The 27,318-nt window shown below is 41.7% G+C and overlaps 2 protein-coding genes and 1 long non-coding RNA gene across 4 annotated transcripts; 2 read left to right on the top strand and 1 right to left on the bottom strand.

Moving 5' to 3' along the window:
• Positions 1 to 10,370: 10,370 nt before the first annotated feature.
• Positions 10,371 to 19,443, top strand: dll4 (delta-like 4 (Drosophila)). Its single transcript, XM_031322238.2, has 11 exons — positions 10,371 to 10,820; positions 10,997 to 11,257; positions 11,652 to 11,709; positions 12,345 to 12,608; positions 14,668 to 14,728; positions 15,994 to 16,124; positions 16,354 to 16,523; positions 16,634 to 16,853; positions 17,320 to 18,058; positions 18,418 to 18,526; positions 18,988 to 19,443. The coding sequence occupies exons 1-11, from the start codon at positions 10,767 to 10,769 to the stop codon at positions 18,991 to 18,993; spliced, it is 2,073 nt and encodes a 690-aa protein (XP_031178098.1). The 5' UTR covers positions 10,371 to 10,766; the 3' UTR covers positions 18,994 to 19,443.
• On the bottom strand, positions 12,767 to 14,076 carry LOC116066273. The gene is made up of 3 exons (XR_004108926.2): positions 13,797 to 14,076; positions 13,315 to 13,472; positions 12,767 to 12,842 (listed from the first exon to the last, which is right to left on the bottom strand). It is a non-coding gene; the product is annotated as an uncharacterized LOC116066273 (long non-coding RNA).
• A 6,033-nt stretch (positions 19,444 to 25,476) lies between the features above and the next one.
• chac1 (ChaC, cation transport regulator homolog 1 (E. coli)) lies at positions 25,477 to 27,318 on the top strand. 2 transcript variants are annotated; one of them, XR_004895925.1, is made up of 4 exons: positions 25,477 to 26,139; positions 26,294 to 26,329; positions 26,457 to 26,898; positions 26,955 to 27,318. XR_004895925.1 is itself a non-coding variant. In XM_035995549.1 (4 exons), the coding sequence occupies exons 1-3, from the start codon at positions 25,969 to 25,971 to the stop codon at positions 26,838 to 26,840; spliced, it is 591 nt and encodes a 196-aa protein (XP_035851442.1). In that variant the 5' UTR covers positions 25,477 to 25,968; the 3' UTR covers positions 26,841 to 26,887; positions 26,928 to 27,318. The 2 variants fall into 2 exon arrangements, 1 of the variants encoding a protein (XP_035851442.1); XM_035995549.1 differs by having other exon boundaries at positions 26,457 to 26,887; positions 26,928 to 27,318.

Here is a 27,318-nt window from a genome sequence, read left to right as displayed (position 1 = left end):
CATTGGCCTCCTATTAGGATGTCCTAATAGACCCATACCTCCTCTTTAATATCCCCTTCCTTTGTCTTCAAAAAAGGACACATTTTCACTTTGTGTCACTAAACTTTGTCATCCTAGTCACACGTGATGTCAGTTAAATGCACAATTCCGTCCCCACGCATTTGTTCCGGACTCTTAATGCCAATAACCTTTAAATAACATAAATAACCTTTCACTAACATAGTATCGTCATCTGTTGAACTCTAGCGGAACTGTGGGACTGCAAAGTGGCGATTGAGTCATCTCTAGTTTACCTGAGCTAAATGACAACATGCAGGAGCAATGTCTGCAGCCACCCAGAACCTCTCTAAACTGCCTTGAATGAGATCCAACTGCTTTGTGTTTACAGCTGAGATTCATATCTGGCACCTACCTTGTATTTCTTAACTGCCTTGACATTAAAACTATTACATAAAAGTAGATTAGGTTTAAATGCATTACATGCAGTGAAGGACATATTTAAAACACATTTTTGAAACGCTAACTGTAGCTTTAAAAGTATCAGATATAAAACTAGTATTTTTTACACTAGGTAATGACTTTCATCCATGCTTTATGTGATCAGATTATTGTAGTCTTACATTTGATTTTTGCCTTTGCCCACCAAACTGACACTGCACTGACACTATCTTGCACTATAATACCATTGCACCTTTCTGCATTTTTTCCACACCACTCCTTTAAACATGCTACAACCTAACTTTACTGTAAGGGCACACTATTGATATCTTCCTTTGTATTTTTGTAGTACGTATGTGTGTGTGTGGATGTCATATGTCATATGTCTGTGTGCCTGTATGATGTGTACAAGCTATTGGACACCTTAATTTCCTTCGGGATAAATAAAGTAGTCTATCTATCTATAAACCATGGATCATATGTTGCAGACAATTCACGGGCAGGGCACAGTGTGTGACCACTATTTTGCCTTCAGGCGCCACGCAAAACAAGCAACGGGTAGATAGCAGAACTGCTTCAGCAGTAAGGTGCACACATTGTCACCATTTAACACAGTGCACTTAACAGATACATCCAATTAATGATGATGATTGATAATCCTGATTGAGAAAAACTTGATGAAGATGCACGTCTTGCATACATGCGTCATGTATACATTTTCGGTCACTGGTTTTCGTGTCCCGCAGTCGGTCAGTTTCAATGATGAAAGCACCGAGGGATGTATAGAGGAAACGTGTCAGCTGGGTGATGACATCCATAAACAACTCAACCCAAGTCAGACCCGTTTGTGTGTGCATGTAAACACAATATGGCATCAGGGTAATTAAAGTAGTTATGAGGACTCCAGATTGGTCTCCCTCTGTTTGTTCTGATGTCTGTTTATTCATCATTTTTTATGTTTGTTTGTTCATGCAACTGCTGATCGAATTTGACAAAACCTCTGATGGAGATAATACATCCCACCACTGCACTTGAGAATTTCATGATAAGGCCCGAGGCGAGATGTTTCATTTTTGCATTTGCAAGTCAATATGACTCAGACAACCATGGATTGCATTTTGAAATTTGGATGAGTGATGCATTTCACCATTCCTGAATAGTATAAACTTCACTTTTAGTTCACATTAAAGCACTATTGGATTCTGTGGTTTTTATCAGCTCAGTATGACTGAAACATGTTTTATATAATCTGGCAAACAGTTAAGCATTATGATGCAGACAATGCTTCATCGGCAAAACGACAGACCAAAAAATAAACAATTGTAATTTGCTTGTTCTTTCCCTTCTCCTACACTGTTGGCTCTCGGCCTGAAGTGGGCGAAAGAATTTCTGGGTTTTTCACAGTTGGGGGATGCTTTATAAAATAACAAAATCTCATGTTTGCTTGGATACACTGGAGTTAACAAACATTTCCAGGATTGTTGATTAAATAAAAAAAAGAATCCTCTGACAAGTACGCCATGGTTGCTGATGCAGCGATTCCCCTGGTTGCGCTGTCCCGCTCCCGCTTTCACTTAGTGGTGTCTTCATCTGCAGCAGTTTCTGTTTATTAGTTTTAGTGTTTGACATTTTCCCAACGCAACTACTTATTCAAACAAGCCTGCTCTGGGCACGCTGCTTTAATCACAAACTCCTCTTTTAAAGTAAATACAACTGGAAAGCCTGTCAGATAGGCATTTCACAAAACTAAGTTTGTGGTTGTTCGGTATGGCATTTCAGACTTCAGACATACACACGCGCACACGTTCCTACATGTTTGTGTGTATGTGTGTATCAGCCCCACTGAGAGCGTTATTACAAAGAGCCAATAGGAGTGAAGGACCACACTCTAGCACATCCTGTTTGACTTGACCTCAGAGGATATTCTCCTTTCCCAAGCAAACAAACCGCCGGGCTTTTGGATCGTACCAACGTCGGAGGGGAAGGGAGGGGACGGGAGCCGAGGGATGTCTCTGGTGGGGAATCAGTGGGTTGAGTTTTTGCAGCAGAGAGAGGCGAAAGAGTTACAGCTTTGCCAAAAAAGAGCATCTCTGAAAAAACCGATAGGTGTGTTTCTAATGTGTGGGTCACCAACACTGGCTGAAAACGTCTTTCCATAACCATACAATCTTACAATGGTCCAATAACAAAATAAACTAACCCTAAACATTTTCCCTTACTGCTTTTTCTGAGCTTTCAATCCAAATCTTATGGTCCTCTTCAGCAAACTAATGTTAATATATTGAATAGTAATTAGTGCTTCTCGAGCAAAGAACTAAAATCAAGACACAAACTACATAGATGCCACTAAGGCTGCAACTAATAATTATTTTCATTATCAATTAATCTGTCCTATAATATGTCATAAAATAGTGGGGAAATGGCCATTATGATTTCCTACAGCTCAAGGGGATGTACTCAAATGGGTTGTTTTATTCGGCCACCACTGCAAAACCCAAAGATATTTCATGTATGAGAAGGAAAAGAAGCAAGTCTTCACATCTGAGAAGAGGAAATAAGTAGTTGTTTGCATTATTGCTTGAAAATGACTAAAACAATAAATCGATTATCAAATTAGGTTGTGGAACAAAAAATACAAAAAAATAATAAAATATCTAAAAAAATAAATTAAAAGAAGAGACACCGACAGGCCACAGATCACAAATGTAAAAACTACCATGTCTGGGTGTTCAGAGTATTCTTGTCAATGGGGTTATTAAGCCCTTTTTAGGGTCACTCCCTTACAAACTGGATTGTATTTAAAAAACAAAAAACAGCATTTTACCAAACCTTCCTCCATGACATCACTCAGCCTGCCCCATCTGACACTATTGTACCACTGATATCCCAGCTTTACGTATTATGCAAAAAGACATCTCCTCCTCTGGCTGTATCTGATTAATCCATTATTTGGTTAAGTCGCTCCAACCCACTCCCTTCAGTCTCCCTGTGGTGTTTTCCTCGGCTAACGGTGGGCCAGCTTGGTGGTGCTGCTGCTGAGACTACTGGGATTAATGCTGCCGATTGACACTAATCTCATTGTGGTTAAGGCTTTGGAGAGACCGTGTACACCCACTTCACTCTCACTCCCAAACACTCACATTTACGGCACCAATCCGCTGGGACATTTATGCCCGAGGTGGCATTTGTGTAGTGGTTTCTCTCACTCATTGCTCAGCTTATGGGTGATTGAATTTCATTTTCAAATCATTGATATATGAACTCTTTAAGAACTTTATAAATTGAAAAGGACACAAATAAATATGTGAATTTGCTTTAGGCACATTAAGAATTATACTACTGCCCCTTTTTTTCTACTTCATATTCAACACCAAACTAAGAGTTACTGTGGTTACGTTTGGTATTAGCTGTGTTGTTTTTCATTGACCACATGATAAACCAGTTATTCTACAGCAGGATTCTTCATTAATCTATGTTCTTGGTCCTGGACTGCGTGTTCGTAAATTCAATCTCAGCATTAATTCAGAGAGTGGTGTGAGTCCTTCCACTTATCTGAATGAATAATGAAGGTTCTCTGTTCATGCTGAATGATATTCAATGCTTTTTATCAACTTCAGGAGCTGCTGTCACTATATTTAGCCTCTACAGACTGTGTTTCCATGGCTACAACAAGAGTTGAAGTGTGCTGAAGGCAGCAAATCTATCCAATCTATATACTCTGAGAACATGTCAGTAATCACAGCGTGTGTGTCTGACTTCTGAATCACTTCCACCTGGGTCCCATAATACGATCCCACCTAAAGGTCATTAACTTACACACATACTGCATCCAATTTAAAGGGGTTTTCCAAAATCCGTTCAGTCCACAATTTTAAGAGAAGTCATCTATTTTAATTTTTATTTTAAATAAAGTGCAATTGAAACATTACGTTTTACTTAAATCCATGAAAAATTGACTTTTTACAATGTAGTGTTTTATGCCTGGTTTGATTTTCACTATAAGTGGCCTGAGTGAATTCTGCAAAGCCCCTCTTCAGTTACACTCAAATCCAATCTATTATGTATAGCCTGACAACGGAGACTACTTTTGTTCTTTCCTAACCCTTTTTGTGCTTTGCGTTACCAAACTAAAAGATCACCTTAAACCTTAAGAAAAACAGCAGTACCCCATGTGAACTTGTTGACCTCAACCCCCTCCTCCACATCATGATGTTCTCTGAAAAGGTGAGTTTCAATGCCGATGACGACACGTTTCCTGTCGTTTGCAGCACAGCTAAACAACCCTGTTGGTTCATGTTGCCAGTGTACTCGTCAAAAGGCTAGTCAGTGCTGGTGCACTGCTGTTTGTAGTAAACACCAAAAAGTCAGAGAAAAGACAAGAAATTTCCAAAACAGAACCTGGTTCTCCCCCATGTTCTGTATTGGAACATTTTTAAGGCAGGCAGATGAGATATAACAGGCAAAATGTCAGTAGGATACCAATGAACTTGAGAGTTATTCCTTGTTTAAGTGTGTGACAGGTCATATTAACTTCTGAATTTGAATCAAAATACTTACTTGTGGATTTATCTACAGTGGATTTCAGTTACTCAAATTAAAATGTCAGGACTTTTATCCGGTTAGGTCCCTAAAACAGAAAACTAAAAATGTTTTTTTCAGATCAAATACAACATAAAAGACTTCAGCTTTCAGAACGCTTTATTCAACTTCCACCTACTCAGCCTCTGCGGGTCATTTCCTTCACTTGCAACTGCAGCAAATGAGAAATCCAGAGAGACTCCAATCTGATGGCTGATTTTCTCTGACTTTCTTTTATGTACGTCACTGGTGACTTCCTAAAGGGAGCTCGTTCAGGTGTGGCTCAGAGGGACCCATCGTTCAGCCGGGAACTTGAACCTATGCCTCTGAAGAGCAGGACATAAATCTGCCTTCTTCCTCTGCTCTTATAGCCGACGTCACTGTCAATCTGCTACAACATAGTGGCCTCCCTTCGTTTAAATCAAGTTTTATACTACTTTTACGATTTAGACCAGCTGGACTTCAAACATGAGCGGCATTACGAAAGAGCAAATATGGCCGGGGGCCTCATGATCAATATAACAGGTGGCCCCATCAGCCAGCTTAACAAGATCAGATAAATATGTCCGACACAGATATGTGGCATATAGCGCCGACTCAGTCTGCTGTCATATTCCCATAATGTGAAGTTTAAATCTATTTCACCTGTTGTGCTTCTGTTACTTTTCCATAACATGCGTCCAAGTCATGTCTGCCGTTAAGACATGCAAAGACTGTCAAAGCTTTAAATGAATCCATGTGTTATCTGATAACGGCAGAATACGTTCCATTCTTCTTCTCACAGTCTGCAGCCTCAAACTGAACATGTTATGGCTTTTTGTCTGCATGACAAAGAGTTTAATTATGTTATGTTAATTATTATTAATTGTGAGAATTGCATTAGTATGTATTATGAAATATGTTTGTTTGTTTTGCTATTAAAGAGTTAGCTGTACTTTGATCTTTTTGTGATGTATTTTTCATCACATTCTGCAACAACAGCAACTCCAAAGATGGACAACCAGAGTTAGCAGTGGTATTGATCTTCTTGTTGAACAAGATCATTTTTAGATAATTTTGCAGAATAATGGATGATATTAAAATACGTTCCTAATAGTCAGTTAATTCTACAGGCCCTGTGTGGCCCAAATTTGAGTCCTAAATATAGTCCCTGTCCTGAAAAATGATGAAACTCTCCCTCTAAGCTGGTGTTGACTTCTAAACCCACTATCTGTCTCATTGACCCCTGACCTGCTAAACGTTTTAAGGATTTCGATGGTCTGAGAGGCTAGAGGGTGTCACATTTCGGGTTATGTAAATAAAATTGACTTGGCTCAACAATGAAACAGCATATCACCCTAACAGAGTTTTTGTCTAAAAGTTTATGTTACTCATTTTTAAGTTGCATTAAAGATGTGTTCACATATACAGTAGCGTTCACGCTTCTTTTTCAGATGACTCAGAGAGAGCAGGTGATAAAACTGGAAGCTGACGTCATGGCGGCATTCTTGCTTCATACTTTATAGAGCAGCATTCTCCACATTCCATCGACAACAATAGATATTCTCGTGTCCGCTCTCTGACCGATCAACCTGTTTACACTTCCTTGTCAGAAGATCACGGTTTATTCATGAGACATGGCCAGAATGGTGAGAACAGGAACTGTGGCTTTCTCTCTTAAAATCCACAAACAATCGGAAAGGCATCCGTCTAGCAGACGGAACGTTCTGAAGTGGACCTTCAAACCTGCAGGTTTTCTCTCTGAGGAGTGAGAGGCGAGGGGAAGCAGAGGGGACATGAGACGTGATGCTTTCTTCATCTTCCATGACACCCACACCCACACACCCACACACACACACACGCAAACGTCAATGGATGAAGACTTGAGTATGAACAAAAGTATAGTCAGTCAGACCCTGCTGTGTTACTGGAAAGCAAAGAGCTTCGTTGCAACATTTTAATATATGCATGGTCCCAGCTTGTGGTTTAGGGTCCAAATAGCCTTGGTATGGGAGCAGTTGGTTCCTCGTAGGCTCCAGTTGCTGCCTGGTATTGCATAAGCGTGTAATAATACAATGCTTTTTCAGCGAGGCATGTTATAAATAAAGCCACAGAAAGCATTTGTTGACAGCAGCTAAGCTCTCCCTGAAGCTCTGCCTGCAGACATCACACGGCATATGTTTAAACTTCATAAACTGTGCTTTTAAGTTTTCTCGCTTATGATTTTTCCACTCTATTAACCAAATAAACAACTCTCAACCACCCCTAAACCATTTATATTTATTTTTGACAAAGAAAATAGTTATCTAAGAATGAACAGGATGTTAAGGTAAATAAATATGTGAGATGTGTGTCTTGTGCAAGCAGAGACCATCTGACATTGACAGCATTATGGTGAAGTATAGCCGCTGTGTATGGTTTGTTTCAGCTGTGTGGAAAAGGACATACGGCTCACATATAATTCACTACTTTTCATAGTGATGAGAGTTTTGTGTTATCAGCTGTGCTCACCTGTTAAGCCGACTATAAACTGCATTTGGCACCTTTTTTTATTGCAGTTTAGTGGGTAGCTGGACTGGAGACATATGGCTATAAAATGAGATAAGCTAGGTAATATTGACCATTAGAAAACATTATTGGCACGACAGGCGATGCAATAATGAGGGCAAACCTGCAATCACAACTCAATTCACCCATCCAGGCCACCAAAACAAACAAGAGAAGTGCAGATGATGATGTTGGCTCACTGGCACAGACACACTGTGCCAATGAGTTCACTTATTCCATGAAGAGTATCAAAACCAGACCAACGCCCACAGATTCTGTGTTCAGACTGAGATTTCATTTCATTAAATCACAAAGAACCATCATCATTGTAAAGTCAACAAGTAACAGAATTAGCAGCCGAGGGCATATAGACACAGAGAGGAGCTGCATGGCATACAGCCATGCAATGCCATTGTGTCTCTGCGGACCCATTGGCGACACAACAGGTGTGTCAATATGACAAGCATTCAACCAATCCACTATGGCAGCCTCATATAAACACTGAATAAATATAGATGCTTTCCATTTTCACTCTCAGCATAGCACGGCTACCATAAGAAAACAAACACTCAGAGATAGTGTGGAGTTCACCAACGCAAAAAGCCCTACAACTATTTTCTCTTTAGAAAGAGTCATTTTTAGATCAACTCTCTAGGCATCAAATCAGCCATTAATTCATAGATAACCCATACCGTAAGGAAGAGTAATAGAGTTTGCATGTCTGTTTAAACTTAAATTATTTACAAACTTGAACTTTAACAGATTCTAATCACAATATACAGCTATCCAAATTCAAGCCACAAAATAATCAATGACACAATAGCAATGGGGAAAATTCTAGGTTTTTTTTATATCTTTGCATACTACCTTTTAAGTCTTATTAACATAAATATTAGATGCAGTTTATATCACTAATAAAAAGCACAGTAAAGTTCCATGTTTTGGTACTTTATAATGTCTTCAGTGACCTTATCGTATTTCACAGAAGCCTACTGTATTCTCTTCATGTGGCATAATTGTGGACATTGTGAAATCATGTTGCTGCATGCATGTTATTACTGGATTAATGTAGGTCTTTTTTTCACAAACGCACAACTGATGCCAAACAGAATTTAGATGAACAGGTTGGAGGAAATTGGCTTCTCCCCTCCGTGAACAGACGATAGAAAAACGGTGTGTCGGAGCTGCCAGTCTCCCACCAGATGGTAAATGAGAGAGACACGGGCGATCAAATAACAAATACAACCAATCATACTATCAAAAACAAGCCATGTATAAAGGGAAAAAAACACTGAGGAAAAGTGATTAAATATTCATACAATTCAGCATTAATTTGTTTATATGGACTATTTCCTTTTTGGTTGTTCCACCTTATAATTATTTCTGAGTAAAATAAAATCCATCAATTTAAGGGGGTATCTAAAAAGGGACTTGTTTTATTAATAATTGTGTGTGTTTCAGTAGCCTTAATAGCATCCTACAATACTTGAGTGTGTGTAATGTATTTTTTCATTGTGGCCAACTGAGTCAGGGAGGGAGAAATTGTCAGTTTATTAGTTGTTCGCATCATCACTGTCAATTCCAGGCCATCAAATGAAATCTTTTATCTCAATCCAGGGAACCTCGCTGCGCGTGAGCCCCGTGTCATTCCTATTAGCTGTTAAAGGCCAAGGGGAAGAATAAACCAATTTTACGGATCCAGGTGATTGTGTGTGTGTGTGTGTGTGTGTGTGTGTGTGTGTGTGTGTGTGTGTGTGTGTGTGTGTGAGAGAGAGAGAGAGTGAGTGAGTGAGTGAGTGAGTGAGTGAGTGAGTGAGTGAGTGAGTGAGAGAGAGAGAACTCATTTGCATACAGCTGAATAGTTATGTCTCCCGCACATTACACCCGCATGAGGGCGAGAGAGGGACACGCGTCTCAACAATAGGAGGCACGCTGCATCTTAAACCGTAAAACGCATGGGTGGGCATGAATGGGCACACGCCACCAACAAGATGAAACACCGGCAAAATGACGTGTCAGAGAAAACATTTTGGACACAATGTAGGCCTGTGTATCCGTGCATAAAAGGAAACGTAATGAGTGTTAAGGATAATGTCATATTAAAGTTAAAAAAATACACATTTTGTAGATTAAGGGGTATATATAATATACTGGGAAGATACTGTATATTAGGACATTTGCTCTGTACAGTGTATCTGATATAGACTATGGATCTGTTTTGCTTCTAAATGCCAAACAAAAGAAGAAACAGTAAAAAAAAAAAAAAAAAAAAAAAAAGTGCAATTCAACGTTAACGGCAATTACAACAAATGCTGGGGAGATTTTTCTTTTAATCGCATTTCTAGTTTCATTGTTTGTGATACGGCCAGAGGGAGACACGTATGACCCCACAGAGAGTGAAGGGCCTAAGAGGAAATAGTGCGCAGAACGGCTCCAACTCTGTGGTGAAGCCTAATAAGGCGTGCAATTGAGTGGAACCAAGGGCAAAAGGTTGCGAGGAGTAAGCAAGTAATTGAATTCCTGCTTTCTATCCTCGTAAGTTTCGGCTCTCCTTAATTGTCCTCACTCACTGTCCATAATGTGTAAATGTGCGTCCGGGCGCATTGTGCGCTAAAAATAAGTCAACAGATGTTAAGGCTTGTTAATAATCGCCCAGTATCCATGGTGGTCAGTGAGCACAGTGCCAGTGGGTATTAAATCTGGATAATTGTTGTTGGGCTGGAAGGGAAGGGGGTTGAATATGTGGAGTGGGCGGTGTCAGTGGAGTGATTGGCAGTTTATGTAATGAGCAGCGCGGTGCAAGTCTATATATCTGGGAGGAGACGCACTACGGTTCATTCACGAGTAATAAAACGAGTGATGAACATCCGTGGCGCACTGACGCACCAAGTTCAGCACCAAAACAAGCCCTCTGAGCCGCGCGCACACAGCGGAGTGACCGTTGTGGAGTACAGTACGATGCAAGAAGGGGACGCCTGCTGACAGAAAGAAGCACGGCTGTGGATATTGGTCTTCCCTCACCTTTGGATAACTTTGAAACGCTTTCTCTGGACGCTTCAGACGCACACCAACAAGGAGCTACAGGAGAACTCCCTGGGAGTGAAGAAGGATTTATACGAGATTTTTCCCCCCTAATTTGTTTACCTTGGGGTAAATACTTTGGAATAGGAAGGTTTTACTGCTTTATTGGCTGGTGACGCGGCTGCATAGGAGAAGCGAGAAGGATGGCAGCCTGGTTCACCTTTACCATCGCATTCAGCACCACGTTGATATCACAGGTATGAAGGAGGAAAACACATCTCCCCGGTGGTCTTGAGACCTCTCGGTTTTAAACAGATGAAGAGCCACTTGTTTCATGTTTTTTTTTTTTTGTTTGTTTTTTTAAGAATAAACTATAGCCTAGGCTTTGTAACCGCAACGACGTTTTCTTAAATCATATTTCCTTCTCTTTTAGGTATTTGGATCCGGTGTTTTTGAGCTTGATCTCCACGAATTTAAAAATCACAAAGGTTTGCTGGCAAACGGAAACGCGTGCAAACCCAACTGCAGGACTTATTTTAGAATTTGCTTGAAGAACTATCAGGCTGTGGTCTCGCCAGGTGACTGCATCTTTGGAAGTACAATGACAGCAGTGCTGGGGACAAACTCTTTCAGCGCCAAGGACAGTGGCACTTTACCTAGACCGATTCAGATACCGTTCACCTTTGGATGGCCGGTAAGAGCGTGGAGCAGTACATCCACTTTATGTATTTTATTGCAGCCACCGCTATTATGTTGTTGCAGGGAACTGCTATGCATTTTGGGAGCGCACCGGTTATTGGTCAGCTCATCTAACCCATATCATTAGGTAATACTCATGTCGACAAACTGATTGGACTGCTACGACGTCGTTCATTTCAAAATCCAGAAGGCCATGCAATGATCATTGTTACACATATTCAAATGAAATTCAAATAGCTCTTTTCAACCATCAACAGTCTATGAAACAGAATAGAAAAAAAGAAAAAAATTATAAGCTTTCTGCCCTAAATTATCAAATCTGTAAAAACAAATGAAGAAAAAAAATGATTAAAATGGATATTAATTAACTGCATGTGTTTTCTTCTTAGGGGTCATTTTCATTAATAATTGAAGCCTGGCATTCACCTTATGGAAATCTACCTGTAGGTAAGTACGACGTGTTTTTACCACAGGAGGGAGCTCTGTCAGTACATTTAACACATGAGGATCCAGCTAGTTTACCATTTTTCACAAATACATGCAAAAAAAGATAAATGTAGGCTATTAAATACAGCTCAGTCACTCCACATTTCCCTCCTGTTAATTGTTCATAATTTCACACATTTTCATGCCTATTCACTCCTTTGTTATGAACTTCAGAACACCTTTTTCATTCTTGTACCCAATACAATTGAACTTCCTCTGGTTTATTTTTGTCGTGGGAAAGAGCTGTGGGCTTTGGTGAGAATACACAGTGCCTGCCAAAAACCCCTGACTACATCTTCCTGTATTTTACACCTTACTCTGTTCCGCCCTTTGGAAGAGGGGACTGGGCCTGGGAATGTTTTTGCTGACGGAAAGAAAGAGGAAATTTCAACCTGAGTTTATCTTTCATCTAAACTGTATGGGATTTGATAAGGGATGCAGCTTGGTACTGGGCAGATTATTAAAGCGAAAGTGGATGACTTTTGAACCCACAAGCTATTTATGATGTAGACATAAAACCACAATCATCCCAGGACATAAAAAAGTGTAGATATCCTACATTAATTCTGACTTCCTTCTCTTTTTATCTCTTTCAGATACGAACAACCCAGAGTGTTTGATTAGCTTTATGGCCATCCAAAGACAGCTGGGTGTAGGAACTGATTGGTCTCAGGATACGCAGACTGGAAAGCAGACTGAGCTGAGATATGCTTACCGGTTCATCTGCAACGAAAGTTACTATGGAGAAAGTTGCTCCAAAAAATGTGCGCCCAGGGACGACCGATTTGGCCACTACACCTGCAACCGTGACGGGCAGTTATCCTGTCTGCCTGGCTGGAAGGGGAAATACTGCGAAGAACGTAAGCAATCTACTAAGCCTATTCACACATATCAGCAGCCTAGTTATGCATTGTAATTGACACTGGAGTTTAGTAGATAGATAGTGGAATCTGTTTCGGCCTAGCTGTGGAGCTCAGTATGATAAGAACTCTTTTTAGGATTGGGTAAGCAGTCCTTACCTTAAAAGAGTTGTTACTTCTGCAAGACTTCCTCATGATGTATGATATTTGCCCTTCGACATTACGGTGTAGGTCCTAGAGAGAAAAAAGATTTGTCAGCATACACAAGTTACAGATTTCATAGTTATTAAGTTGTAAGATAACCCAAAGGTCATCATCATTAAGGCCACAAAATGTTGAGTGCTATAGCAAGACATGACGTGATGGTATCTGGCAAGTCTGACAGGCAATTTTGGTGTAGAATGCATTTTCAGTCTCATATAATTTGCAATCATATAATTCTGATGGGTAATTGGTTGTGGGTTTGTGAACAGTCACTGAATATGGGTTGAGGGACAGACGGCTTAGCATGACAACAGGCACATTATACTTGTGCTAACCCACTTGGCCAAATCATAGACCAACACTCCCATGTTTTGGACATCGCTGAATGGGCCTATGAGGAGGCCCGATGCCATTTGGCTCCACAATACCAAGGGCCCTTTTCACCAAAACAAATTAATCAAAGAGTAAAATTGGAAGGAGGCACCGTGAGAGTAATAGTTACCATGTGCTGGATATGTGGCCACATGGGTGACAGCGGATCTGTCATCCATGTCACTTGGTGGTGAAAGAGAAAATGGCATGCGCTATTTTGACTGTGGCGCCAAATTCTAACCAGATGGGCTCACGTGTTGCAATTACAGACACATCAATCGTCGGTGACTACAGAAAATATACATTAGAAAGACAGATTAGGCATCTTTCAGACACTATAATTTTGCCTCTCTCTCACACTCCTATATATCAACTTAAACAAGCCTGGTCATTTGGGCCTGAACACTTTAGGAGGTTGAAGAAACTCCATTTTTAAGGACAACAAAGCACACATTGTACATTTAAGATAAGCAGCAGTAACGGTCAAAATCAACCTAATTAAAAACAAATGGCTAATGAGCACAGCTGCAAAGGCTAAAAGGATCACTTCCTAGCTTAACGATTTCCGTAGCTGGTCAATATTCAAATTAGTTTACACAGGTGTGCATTTACCTGGCGTTTTGTTACAATTATGTCTAAAAGGCATTTACAGCCACATTAGAACTGAGAGTTCGGTTGTTGTTTTTTTCACTTTCTTTTTTAACCTTCATAAAGTTACCGCGCGTGTCCGGTAACATAATCCGCAGACGGGGAGGGGGTGCGCGGGCATTGATAGGAGGAGCACAGGCGACTGCACGCGCCAAGGTTAATCGCGGCATTATTATCCGCCACGCGCCATCGATGGTGAGTCCCTTCCATTGTTGGGCGCGCGGTAGTAGCAGCTGCAAATATGGTTCTGGCAGACCACAAACAACAATAGTGACAGCTGTCCGCTATTGAGAGCAAGCATCTGTTCTGGACTAAACCGGCCGCTTACCGCCAGTCGCCTGATATGTTGTCCTGCGAATCAGTGTCATGCAAGACCGGTACACTTAAAACAGGACAAACACACCCTCAACCGATTTCCCCCGTGACAGCAGGGGGCGTGGCGGACAGGTTTAGATCAAATGAAGGCTTCTAAGGAAAGTTGAGACCGATTGAGGCCTCACTTCAACAAGTAGGATCACAGTTGGCTATTTCAAGAAAATGAGGGCTCTGTAGCCTTGGTTGTCATGGAGTGTGAGAGGCTACTACAGTTTTATTTTACTTCTAGCACCTAGCCTACATGTTTCATTTTAAGTATTGAGTATTTCTTATGAGTAGACCAACATGCTGCCTGCAATGTTTGCTTCTTACTTATTATTTGTTAACGGTTTGAAAGTTGTGAAACTTTAATATTTGACATTTGTCACCATGCACGGTTATGCTAAAACAAACAGGTGGGAGCATTAGCAAAAAAGAGCAGCAGACTTACTGTATGTCTGTGTTTTTCTCTTTGCTTTAGCCATCTGTCTGGAGGGCTGCAGCGAGAGGAATGGAAATTGCTCCAAACCTGGCGAGTGTGTGTAAGTATTAATAATTGGGAAGTGTTGAAATAAGTGTTGGCCATTGTGTAGGAAGCAACACATATAGTAGTTACATCCACGTGGTTGTGTTTCTCTAAAATCCATTTTCAAGTTAATCGTCATATGTCATACATCAGCAACTCAGTCTCCTGCAAATTATGTTTATATATACTAATCACAGCGGGATATGTAATGCCTTGAAGAGTCACATAGGCTTTTCTGGCATCTTAGTAAGAGACGTTAAGCTCACTAAATCAACGAAATATAAGTGTTTTCTCCTCCCGCTTTTCCCTGCATCACTCACTGACTTCTCTGCTTCCCATGTTCCTTTCTTGTTACTACCATGTCTCACTCACCAGCAAGGATAATTCACACACTCACCCACTCGCTGTGAGAAATCCCCCTGAATCCTATTTTGCCCTCTTTTTAGACACAAATCCATCATTCCCACTGCTAAAACTGACCCAAATTTTGGTTAAACCCTTTAGATACCTAACACCGTAAAGCTGTACGCTCACTCAGCAAAAAATGTTGAAACCTTAAAAGTGCATTTTAAGACCCACAATCTCATGGTTTGACAAGGTTGCTGCACACAGTGCTGAGAAACAGATATTCATGGGAAACAAGAAAAAAATGCTTTGACTGTTGGCTGGCTGCCAGAAATCTTGGAAGCCATATTTTACCTTTGTGCTATTATATTATTACTCTTTATCCTAAGTATACTGCACATACCTTCATGATTGGTTGCCTGTGTGCAATGTGTAGTTACATTCACATTGTTTGTAATGTAGACAATGCTTTTATTATTATTTGCATGGTTATACAAAACACAATGTGTCTTGTATGCAATAACTGATGTGTAATGAGGTTGGGGAAAACATAATCACCAGAGCTGATGCATGATTTCACTTTGCACTTATATCATGCCTTCTGGAAGAAAAAAAAGACACTTTTCATTTATCATTTTTTTGTGATGGATTTATATGAGCATTAAATGACTGTATCCAACTGTGGTGCAGCTATTAATGTCTGGTTGCATGATTGATGATTGCTTTCTTATGTAATCACTAGCTAATCCATGACGGGGCTATAAAGCATAGATGTCTGCTCTCATTTCATCTAAAGTCGACTGTTTGCATGTTTAAATAGAATGGGAAATTGCAGGTTTTAAGTGCCACATTCAGATATGTTAGTCATGGCAATTATAAGCTCTACAATATGATAAATAAGTGATTAATCAAGGAATATATTTTGTCATTTTGCAGATGCAGAGATGGCTGGAAGGGCACCTTCTGTGACGAGTGTAAGAAGTACCCGGCCTGTAAGCACGGTACCTGCCAGCTGCCATGGCAGTGTAACTGTCAGGAGGGCTGGGGAGGCCTATTATGTGACCAAGGTACACCAGACAACTTGGACCTCTGCTGCTGTTCCTTTTTAGGAGATGTTCTCATATTACTTGTACACTGTTTTCATTTGAATTAACTTGAAAGCATTAGTAAATTAGGTTTCCTCTGAAGTGTTCCATTCATAGCTCTGTACATATCCGGGGTAGATAGTTCTTTTTTTTTTTTTTTTTTTTTTTCCCTTGCGGGCTCCCTGTAAACAAACACTCTTCTCTCCCCCAGACCTGAACTTCTGCACCCATCACCATCCCTGTGTGAATGGCGCCACCTGTATGAACACAGGACAGGGCAGCTATACGTGTACATGTCTGCCAGGTTTCACAGGGGTCAACTGTGAGCTGGAGATGCAGGAGTGTGACAGCAAACCCTGCAGAAATGGAGGGCTATGCACAGTAAGTTGGAAACAGATACCTTACATTTTTAATATTCACATTTGTTTGGGCTTAATTCCATTGTTTTCAAACTGTCTGTCTAACTTTTCCTTCATGTGATTTCTCCCTAGAATTTGGACAGTGGCTACATGTGCACATGTCCCCAAGGTTTCGAGGGCTCCCACTGTGAGCACAGCCTGCTGACGTGCGCCGACTCCCCTTGTTTCCACAGCGGCAAATGCTGGGAGAAGGACAATGGCCGCAGCTACATGTGCGAGTGTCCCCGCGGCTACACCGGACTCAACTGCGAGAAGAGAGTGGACAAGTGCACGTCGCTTCCCTGCGCTAATGGTACGGTCTTCCTCCCCCTTTTTGCCCCCCCCCCCTTTCTGAACTTCCCCTCGCTCTTTCTCCCCCCTTCAAATTCCTGCAACTGGAAGCAGTGTGGAACAACAGGAATTGGTGGGAACTTGGTGTCTATTGTCTTCCATATAAACACTCTGCGGCTCAGAGCAGCGGCTTGTAAATGTCGCCACAGCTCGCTGTGGTTGTTGATGAAAGGGGACAAATATCCAGCACAGCTCGATTTCTGTCTTCTTGTAAACATGGAGGGCTCTGGGATTGCTCTGTGTTGGGAGAACAATACACAGTGCTGTGGTCACACTGCGGATTTGATGGAGATGTGTGAACTTAATGGGCCTCATGGGAAGCTTTTTGGAGATCATGTTCTTTCTGATGTCGTAATGCCTGTCAATTTGTATGTCTCATTTGGAAAATCTGTATTTGTTGACACTAACCATCGTCCTCTCTTGTGTAGGTGGTCTGTGTCTGATCCACAGTGGCATGCGCGTGTGTAGCTGCCGTGCAGGATTTACCGGCCAGCGCTGCGAAATTAACATTAATGAGTGTGCCGGTAACCCCTGCCTCAACGGAGGCACCTGCCAAGACCGAATCAACGACTACACCTGCACCTGTCCCGCGGGCTACGGGGGACGCAACTGCGACAGAGTCCTGGATGAGTGTTCCCTTCGCCCATGCCTCAACGGGGGTGTTTGCACTGGGGGTGGTGGGCCAGGCAAACCTCCAGCAACCTGCGTCTGCCCATCAGGCTTCACCGGGCCACGCTGCGAGTTTTTCGCCGCCGTCACCTCTCCCGTGACCAACGGAGAGATTCAAGACGGCTTCCAGTGGGCGGCCGTTTCTCTGGCTGTGGGGCTGGTGGCGCTGCTGGTGCTGCTGTGTATGGTGGGCCTGGCTTTCAGGCACATCCACAGGCAGGCCCAAAGAGAGAGGGGAGACACGGAGACTATGAACAACTTGTCCAACGTTCAGAAAGACAACCTGATCCCAGAGTCCCAGCTGAAAAACACCAACCAGAAAATGAGCCTGGAGGTGGACTGTGATTCCGAGAAATCAAACTTTATCCATAAAAACTATATCTTGGACCCTTACAGCTCTAAATCAAAGGAGTTCAAGGATGAAAAGTCACAAGAGGATAAAAGTCTTATTTATGACAAATGTTTAGAAGACAAAATGCCCTTGGGTAAAATGTACAGGTAAGAACAACCATATTCACAATGCTTGTACTAAACGATAATGGGGAAATATGATCATTTGTGTCGTTGTACTAGGACATTTCCTTTATTTATTGTGTTCATATAGTGGTGTATATTTGGAGCCCTGCTGAGTGGAAGTGCTCTCACTCACACACTGCCTATCAGTTGTTTGAACCCAACATTGAACCCCAACTGTTATTTTCAAACTTGTAAACCCATTGTTCTCCATTTACACAAAGTTTATATACATATTTGACGCTTGCTTTCTGCTGCAACACTGTATATGTGCGCGCCCTAATGCATATCTCTGCCATGTGCTTCTAGTTTGTGTTAACGCAAAGTGTGATTTGTGTTTGCAGTGAAAAGCCAGAGTGTAGGATATCAACGATATGTTCCTCAAGAGACTCCATGTACCAGTCGGTATATGTTATAGCAGAGGAGAGGAGGGAGTGCGTCATAGCAACTGAGGTAAGCCAAAAAAAAAAAATCACATCTTCATCAGCATTTCCGCAGATCCTCCACTTGTAATGCATCATCATGTCGTCCCGAGTGCGCCATCCCTCACCAGCGCACCAACATTTATGACAGGGGAATATGCTATTGGTAGAAAGACTGAATTCTGGGTATAAGCTGGGGGGAAAGCCCAATCAACTGCATTATTAGTTTCTTTAAATTACACTGGCTATTCTTTATCTTGGCCATGTCATGACCTAAAGTCTGAACATATACTAATTCCTCACACATGTTTGGCTCTGCTTGGTCTCAGAGGTGCTATGTTTTACTGCTGTGGCATTTTGTGCAATTTTTAAAGCTGTTCATTTCCAAGGAAAATATAATGATGATACCAGAGTGTATGACCTATAAGAGTTTTGTTATTATTGTCTTACTTAATAAAAAGATTTTCCTCTCCTTTATTTCCCCCCCTACAGGTATAAACTGAGGGGTCTGAAGGCGAAGGAAAGAGGAAAAAGACACAATCGAGGCAGAATAAAATATTCTGGATTGTTTACAAATACTCAGAAGAGACTGGAGATTGTTTTAGATGTCCACTGCTGCTCTGGAACACTTGAGAACTGAAGAGGGCAGAAACCTCTGCTCTTCAAAAAACAAAGACAGAACAGAACTGAGAAACTTTATGTTGACCGAGTGTTTGTATTCAAAACATGTACAGTGAAGGACCTCTCTCAGTTGTGACAATGGTTACACGGACTGGCGAATAGACAATGTGACAAGGTGTGAAGACTGACAGAGCATCGGTGAAATATTAATTTATAATCTCGGCCATCCTGGACAGTAGAAGGAGGTGAAGGCGGATCTTTGCCCCTCGTATCTGGCCTTTTGTGATAATCATGATGTCTTTGACAGCCAACCAATCAGTTGAAAAAAAGATTTGACCCCTTCAAATCCCCCTCCCACACACTCACTCCTGCCAGCTTCGCCTGCTATGCAAGACTACGGGTCGAGACGAGCGAACTCACCCACTGTCGCAATCCAACCTCAAACACTGAGAGTTATGAATGTCTGAAACTAATCTTCAACTGTCAATCACGTGAAAATGACTGGTTGGACTTTTCCATGCAACGGTGAAGATTGTATGCAGTCCAAATTCACTAGAAGCCTTAAAAGAGGGGGTTTGAATGCTAAATTTGTGCCCTTGTCTGTTCTTGGATCATTTGCACTACAAAAATAAAAATCGAGGAAAATACTTTTTAATCAACAGGGATTTGAAGAGAAAACCACAGGAGCACAATAGTCAGTGCTGTGCCAGCAAGATCCAAGAGAAAGGAAAAGTTTGCATAGAAAAGTGCAAGTTAGTTGGTTTTTTTTATGCAATCCAACTAAGAAAAACATGAAGAAAAGACTGTCACACCACTGCCTGCCTATAATAAATTTCAAAAATACAGAACCAATAATGTAATTTTTTAAATGATTATTTCCAGAGTTTAATTTAAATATGACACACTGCTCTTTATATGTTTTATAATATTATTTTGTATATAATGCATATTTATAAGGACCAAACTTCTGAAGAATAAAACTTCCTTGAAAACAGTTTTTAATTTGATGTCAGTAAATGGAAAAGGAAATTATTTTTGAGGTGTTTTTTAAATAATGAAATTGAGTACAAATGATGATCAAATGTGTCTTGTTTTTATTATTATTTTTATCCAGGGGGGGAAATGTCATCCTGTACTCAATTCATACCAATATTGCTCAGGTAGACCTCTTAAATTGTTAGCAGGTTTATAAATATGAAATCCAGCTGCTCTCCTACATTCACACATCACATGTAATGCTTTGGACATTAGGTAGAAACATAAAGCCCCCTGACTGTAGCATCTTCGAGTAATTCCTGGAAACGCCTTTGGCTTCCACCCCACTCACCCACCCCTCGGTCTTGTTCTGGCACTAAATTGGCTTGAAATTCAAATCCGTTTCCACGGATACCACCCCCTCAAGCTGGAAATGGCGAAACAAAGCCAGGCGCAGAGCAAAGGGGAACGCCCCCACACCCCTCATAATGCTCGCACACACGCGTCCACGCACACACACACAGCCAGCCAAACAGATGCCGTGGGGGAGCACGGAGTGAGCCTGTAGTGCCATAAAAACAGCAGCATATGCCAGGCCTCTCGCCCCGTGTGCATGACACAGAGTGAGCAGACCTCCTTCCATAAAAAAAAAAAAAAAAAAGCCCCACTCGAGCACTTACAGGCTCCCCAACTGCCTGCCTTCCCTTCAGGGTTAAGAGCAATATTTCAATGCCCGGTTCTGTACCACCCACTCCTGTAAACAAAGCTGGGGAGAGGGCCTGGCACCAGAGGGGAGGGGAAGCCAAATGGGAGCCAGTGGAACTGCTATGAATTCAGAAAAATGATGTGACTTATCAGAGCCATCTGCTCAGTCTTATTGCCCTTTGCCCTTCTTGTCTTTTGGAAAATGCTGTTGTTCAACACAGTGTCTTCTTAATATACTATACTATATACCACCATTCTTTGACGTCGAAGAGATATCGCGCTCTGATCAGTCTTAAAATGTGTCACAGTGTGTCTGAAAATCCATTTTAGGAAATGTGTCATCCGCATTATCAAATGCAAACCTCTCCTGCTTCCAATTAACAGAAATCCTGCGACAGTCAACACCCTCTAATCATCAGCAATCAACACTCGGCAGAGAATTGGATGGCTTTTCCCTCACACACATCCTGTTAGCCTGTTGACCTAGGCATCCTCATCTAAGGGCTTGTGTGTGTGTGTGGTGGGTAAAAAAAAAGAGTTTGGAAAAGGGTGCTTCCGGCCTGGCTCCAGAAAAACATACATGTTATCACAACGATTAATCATCTGGTTAAAGCTCCTCATGCTTCGGTCTGTTACCTAACCCAGCCTGATAGTAATTTGAGTTTCTTCCCACCATCATCACACCTATAAGCAGACACACACCCTCTTTCACACTTGATCGCAGTGGCAAACACATGCTAGAGGTTTGCTCTTTGGCCTCTGGGTCTCCATAGCACGGCCAGGCATTTTCATTGTGTTATAATCACAGCATCCTGTTTGTGACCCAGTGACATCAGTTCCTGTTTCCTCCCTGATTATAAAATGCAGAACATGCCGGCGCAGGCCAACTGCTATTCTCACGCATCGGTTTCTTCAATCTGCACTCGAGTTTTCAGGAAACAACCTCAAAACAAGTGAGAGCGCAGACAAACGCGCTAATCAGCAACTATTTATTCTGAAGAAGGAAGAGGGGAGAATGTGTGACATTGATGTCATGAATGGAGAATCAGGAAGCAGATTTGAAATTAAAATCTTCCTATCTCTTCATGAGGAATGTGGAAGGGCCTCATACATCGCGCTTTTCCAAAAACGGTGATGCTCAATCACAATCAGGAGTGCAAAACTGCTACTTAGCTCCAGCTTCCTTAGCTGCAAATCTTTGTCACTTCATTTAAAGCCTTATTTGGCTCTTGGCCACGCATGTTTTTGTACATGCATGCGTGGGCACGTCATACTAATACATTATGATGCTGTTGCCCAGTGCTCTTTAATCTTGCCCTGTCCTGCACTTGTAGCGGTCTCATTAATTAACACTAGGTGTCAGTAAGAAACCCACACACAGGAAATAGGTGGTCAGTACAAGTTTAAAGCAGCATAATTAATCCTCAGCACATAAGCACTTTGGAACATGAAACATGCTCATGTATTATTGTTAATGCAACCATATTTGACACATAGTCTGTCATATTCATATTCTGTGGGATCATATTCTGCAGGATCTACTTTTAGATGCCACTCAGCTGTCCCAGTAACACAGCAACGAGCTCCTGACCTAAAGAATGTTTACGTCATACTCAAAAAAAGCAACCCCCACCTTCACTGCTGCAGGAGTGATATATGCAGTGATGCACCCCGACCCTCTTTAACCAGAGCAGTATATTTTTTTGTCTCCATATAACTTCATAGTTCGAGCTGGAAAAACAAGCGGAAACACAGGGATATTTAGGGGAAAAGTCCACACACGTTACTACATAAGTTCATATTTTAGTTAGCCTGGGGCTTGAATAATGATCATCTTAAATGGATTAGCTTGACAGCAAAGACAACCAGACTAGTGAATATTTGATAAATCCACAAGTCAAAACATCGAAGCAGCGCACTATATTAGATTACAGGCAGACAGGCAGTGCTGGAAGTATGGCTGAGTGAAGCTTTTGGTGGCCTATGTGCTTAGAGCAGCCCAGAGATACTGATGGAAGCTTGTGCATGACGCAGGGTGGCTCAGAGGCCTGGATTGTGAGGTGCTTCAGATTTATAAGAGCTGATACAGTTGTCTGGCCTCTTATCAAGTCTGATAATGCCAGCTATTTATAGATAATCTATCAATTGAGCACAGATGAGCTTCTGCTATTACACTATATCAGATCCAGCAGGAGGGTGTGGGCATTTTTGACATTGGATCAGGTCTTCCATCTCTCTGATCATCGCTCTCTTTTATTGTGTCCCTGCAGTGGACAGTGTTTTGGCAATTCATTATTCACTATTGCCTTTTTCTTACTTTTGCTATTTGTATTTTCTTTGGTTTGTTAGAAGTGTGCATGGGTTGTCAACTAGGATTGCACGATACTGACAAAATGTGATATTGCGATATCGATTATGAATATTGCGATATCGATATTAATTTCGATATTTTTAAACATATGTAAAATTACAAAAGTTACGGGAAAACGCATCAAAATAGATTCATAACAAATTAAACAAGTTTTCTTACAACACAAGGTTTATTTCAACTGACTGTCATATTGGACTGGTACATCATGAATAAATAAATAACCATGTCTACAGAACAGTAAAATAAATAAAGAGAACAGGACACAACTTTTCTTTCTTTTCTCCTCCCACCCCGGACACAAGCTCTTTGAGCCACTCCCCTCTGACAGGAGGCTGAGGTCCATCAGGACCAAAACCACACGCCACATAAACAGTTTTTTCCCCTCCGCCACTAGCCTTATTAACAAGGCCCGGAATCCATCCTGACTCTCTCCACACCCCACTGTAAATACTCTGTACCTACTGTACCTACTCTGTACCTACTCTGCTGTAGCGTTCCTTTTTACTACTGTTTAACTTATTTTACTATTTATTTAATTTTATTTTATCGTTATTAATACATACTGTGTGTATATGTTTATACTTATATTGTTTATATTCTTTTTATCCTTCTTATATTTGTATGTGTGACATGCTCCAACAACACCATGACAAATTCCTCGTATGTGCAACGTACTTGGCAATAAAGCCCTTTCTGATTCTGATTCTGATTCTGATTCTTTCGCTTCTCTGATTCGTTCCGTTTTGTTCTCTCTATCTATTTCTTCACTTACACTGTCACTCTGTTGAAAATATGCACACACGTGGTACGCTCCATAGGGTTTGTCATGTAATGGACCCGTGCGCTGACGTGCACTAACGTGTGCAAGTGGCACGGTAACTGGCCAACGAAACATGATCATTATAGCGTTTCAAGCTGGCTCTAAATCAAACACAACTAAGCCCACAGCCAACGGACGGGACGCAGCGCTCCACAAAATAAACAAAATATCACATACTTATCGCGACACTTTTGATATAATATTGCGCAACGTGATATTGCGATAACGATATTGAGTCGATATATCTTGCACCCCTATTGTCAACACATTACATTACATTACATTATATTACATTACATGTCATTTAGCTGAAGCTTTTATCCAAAGCGACTTCCAATTCCAAGTGCTTTCAACCTTGAAGGTACAAACTCCGGACAAGCAAGAAGTAAGTGCAAGTACATTGGCTTTAAATAAGCCAAACTACAAAGAGCCATATGAAAGTACAGCTGTAATTCTAAAACACAGTCTAAACCTGGGGTGGTTATAAAACTCAGAAATCACCCATTCCTTCTACTGTATGAGCCTGTATTTGGCTGCCAAAGTAGGATGTGTGTTGGGTAAAGCGTATAAAAAGGGACGTATGTGTGTGTTTACAAAGTTGGAATGATTCTGCAAAAGTAAGATTTCCAATGATAACAGGCTGACCCATTGGTGAGGCAGCCAATTACATGTGACCTATTAAAATGACCCTAATGGCTGCTGGAAGTGTCATCAAAAAAACTGTGAATATACACAATACATGAAATTTGAAAAGAAAAGTATACATGTCCACCTTGCTTCAACAAGTTCTCTCCCTGGTTTCAGAGAGCTGAGATGAACAATGGTGGTGAGGGATTCTCAGCGGTCAGTGACGTTTGTCTTGCCTTTGGATCTTTCAGCTGTGGACTAGATTAGAGCCCTCACTCATTTAATGTAGGGGGCTTATTCATTTACTCACATGTCAAGAGTAATTTCGATTCATACTGTGTCAAGGTCATATTACTCCCACAAGCAGAATAATTTATTTTATTTGTTAAGTTTACCTTCAAATATATTAGATATCGTTTTTAATTTATTTTCTTTGTGGCATATCTTGTGAAATAAAATACATCGACCTATATAGGCCTCTTTCTCCCAAGTCTGATGCAATGTCTTGGTACGTTGCTTGTATTGGATGCTGCTTTGGTCCTGAAATGCTGTGGGAAGTTGCATCAGCCAGATTAGTCTGAACAATATGGAAATATCTTTAAAGAATGACAACACAGGTGACCAATCATAAGTTGAGTCAGTTGGAGTGACAGTTCATTGGCCAAACAGGTTGAAAGATGACTGCGCGTCTCAAGTTAAATTTGATCCAATCGTGTAACCGGTTTGGTTTGAAGTCCCGCCTTTTTCGGCGCACCGAAATCTTATTGGATACATTGTGATAGAGGACAAGCCTTCCTTAAAAATGATTGGTTGAAATACACTGGGATAGACTCGCCCACCTGCCCTGGATGGTATAAATACGTAGACGCCACTGCGCCATGTTATCGGGGGAAACGCTTTAAATCACCGTCGCATCTTGACCGGAGAAGCTTAACCACAAGGTGTTTGAAACGCCGTTAGCTATAAAGCATACCTCGATCTTTTAATTTGTAAACTTTGAATTCGTAATGTCACAGGCCGGCAAAGCAGCTGGCGTAAACGGGTTTTGATTTTTTTCCCCCATTGTTTTGAAGGCCAAAGCGGCTGCCATGGATTTTTAAGGCATAATGCGGCACCTCTAATGCAACGGCAATGCATAGTGCAAGGCAAAATCAACTGCGAAATTCCATCTTCGCAACTGCTAAGCAGTTGGGCTCTAATACCGTCCGCGGTATACCTGCGAGCCAACCGGTACCACTGCTCCTGGACCGGAGGAAGCTAACGCTAGCTAGCTAGCTAGTCCTCTTAGCTAATAACATCAATTGAAAGAGTGACCCATCAATTCATCTCAACGTCGTCAACACACTTGATCAAAATGAAGCCTCAACACATTACCACCGGGAAGACCAGCCTGTGGATCTTCGGGTACGGGTCACTGGTGTGGAAGCCTGACTTCAAGTACAGGAGGAGCCAGGTCGGTTACATTCAAGGCTACAAGAGACGGTTCTGGCATGGAGACAACTTCCATCGCGGGAGCGACGTGTTGGTGAGCTGCTTAATGTTTGTTTTTGCTTGACTTAGATTGGGACATGGTGTACGTCTGTTTACTTTGGCACAGCCAGCTGCTGTTCGTGAGCTGCTAGGCTCATATTACATCGGGCGTTGTCCATGAGGTGACCCTTTCTTCTTCCTCTCTGCAGCCCGGAAGAGTGGTGACGCTGATTGAAGATGATGACGTAAGTGGAAAGCTCTACTTCTTATTGGTTTGTTAGTGATGCTGCAGAAACTACAGGGGAGTTAACAGGTTTAAAGACAATCTGTGTAATCCCCCACTGCATAATAACTGTTTTCCTCTTCTTACAGGCGAGCACTTGGGGTGTGGCGTTCGAGGTGACAGGCTCTCAAGTCGAGGAATCCCTGAAGTACCTCAACGTGCGCGAGACGGTCTGTGGCGGCTACATCACCAAAATGGTGGATTTCTTCCCCGAGGGGGAGAACCAGCCTCCGGTTCAGGCGCTGGTGTACATCGCCACCTCCGACAACGCCCTCTACCTGGGGCCGGCCAGCCCGGAGATGATTGGCATCCAGATCGCTGTGTGCAGAGGGAAGACGGGCCACAACCTGGAGTATCTGCTCCGGCTGGCTGAGTTCATGAGGAACAGCTGCCCGCACGTGGAAGACCATCACCTGTTCTCCATCGAGAAAGCAGCACTGACCGTGACGTCCTATCTGTTGGCAGCCCAGTAGCTCGTACCCTTTGTCTCACTATCTTTTTATATAGTGGATGAATAAATTACACACACACACACACACACACACACACACACACACACACACACACACACACACACACACACACGAGGCTTTTCACCAGTCATGCCAGTCCACCTATGTTATGTTATATAATCTAGCTTCACACTACCATCCAGTGTACTTGAATCCATCGACTACTCCTGAAGTGATAACAAAAGGGAAGCACGATATTTTTTGTTTTTCAGAAGCATGACCTCATGTTGACATTGTAAAGGTACTCCTGGTACATGTTTGTACATCAGTTACAAAATGTATGATGACTTAATTGTTGACTGTAAACATCTGTGCTTTTAATTTTTTTAGAAATTAACGTTTTATTTATTTGCACAGCTCAGATTCCGTCCAATCCATACAGACGGGACAGCAATTAATTGTGGTAGTTACACCTGTTTGCAATAAATGGCTGCTGTGA

This window comes from Sander lucioperca, chromosome 19 (assembly GCF_008315115.2).
Source record: "Sander lucioperca isolate FBNREF2018 chromosome 19, SLUC_FBN_1.2, whole genome shotgun sequence".
NCBI classification, from domain to species: Eukaryota; Metazoa; Chordata; class Actinopteri; order Perciformes; family Percidae; genus Sander; species Sander lucioperca.
The sequence above is the reverse complement of the archived record's forward strand: the minus strand, read 5'-3'. Positions and strand labels throughout refer to the sequence as shown.

What these genes read in the sequence shown, in the direction of transcription:
- chac1 (XM_035995549.1), top strand. Translation starts at nt 25,969, where the DNA reads ATGAAGCCTCAACACATTACCACCGGGAAGACCAGCCTGTGGATCTTC. An exon ending in ATCGCGGGAGCGACGTGTTG is followed by an intron (nt 26,140 to 26,293) that starts GTGAGCTGCTTA and finishes TCCTCTCTGCAG; the next exon opens with CCCGGAAGAGTGGTGACGCT. An exon ending in CGCTGATTGAAGATGATGAC is followed by an intron (nt 26,330 to 26,456) that starts GTAAGTGGAAAG and finishes CTCTTCTTACAG; the next exon opens with GCGAGCACTTGGGGTGTGGC.
- dll4 (XM_031322238.2), top strand. Translation starts at nt 10,767, where the DNA reads ATGGCAGCCTGGTTCACCTTTACCATCGCATTCAGCACCACGTTGATA. An exon ending in GAAATGGAGGGCTATGCACA is followed by an intron (nt 16,524 to 16,633) that starts GTAAGTTGGAAA and finishes ATTTCTCCCTAG; the next exon opens with AATTTGGACAGTGGCTACAT. An exon ending in CCCTTGGGTAAAATGTACAG is followed by an intron (nt 18,059 to 18,417) that starts GTAAGAACAACC and finishes TTGTGTTTGCAG; the next exon opens with TGAAAAGCCAGAGTGTAGGA.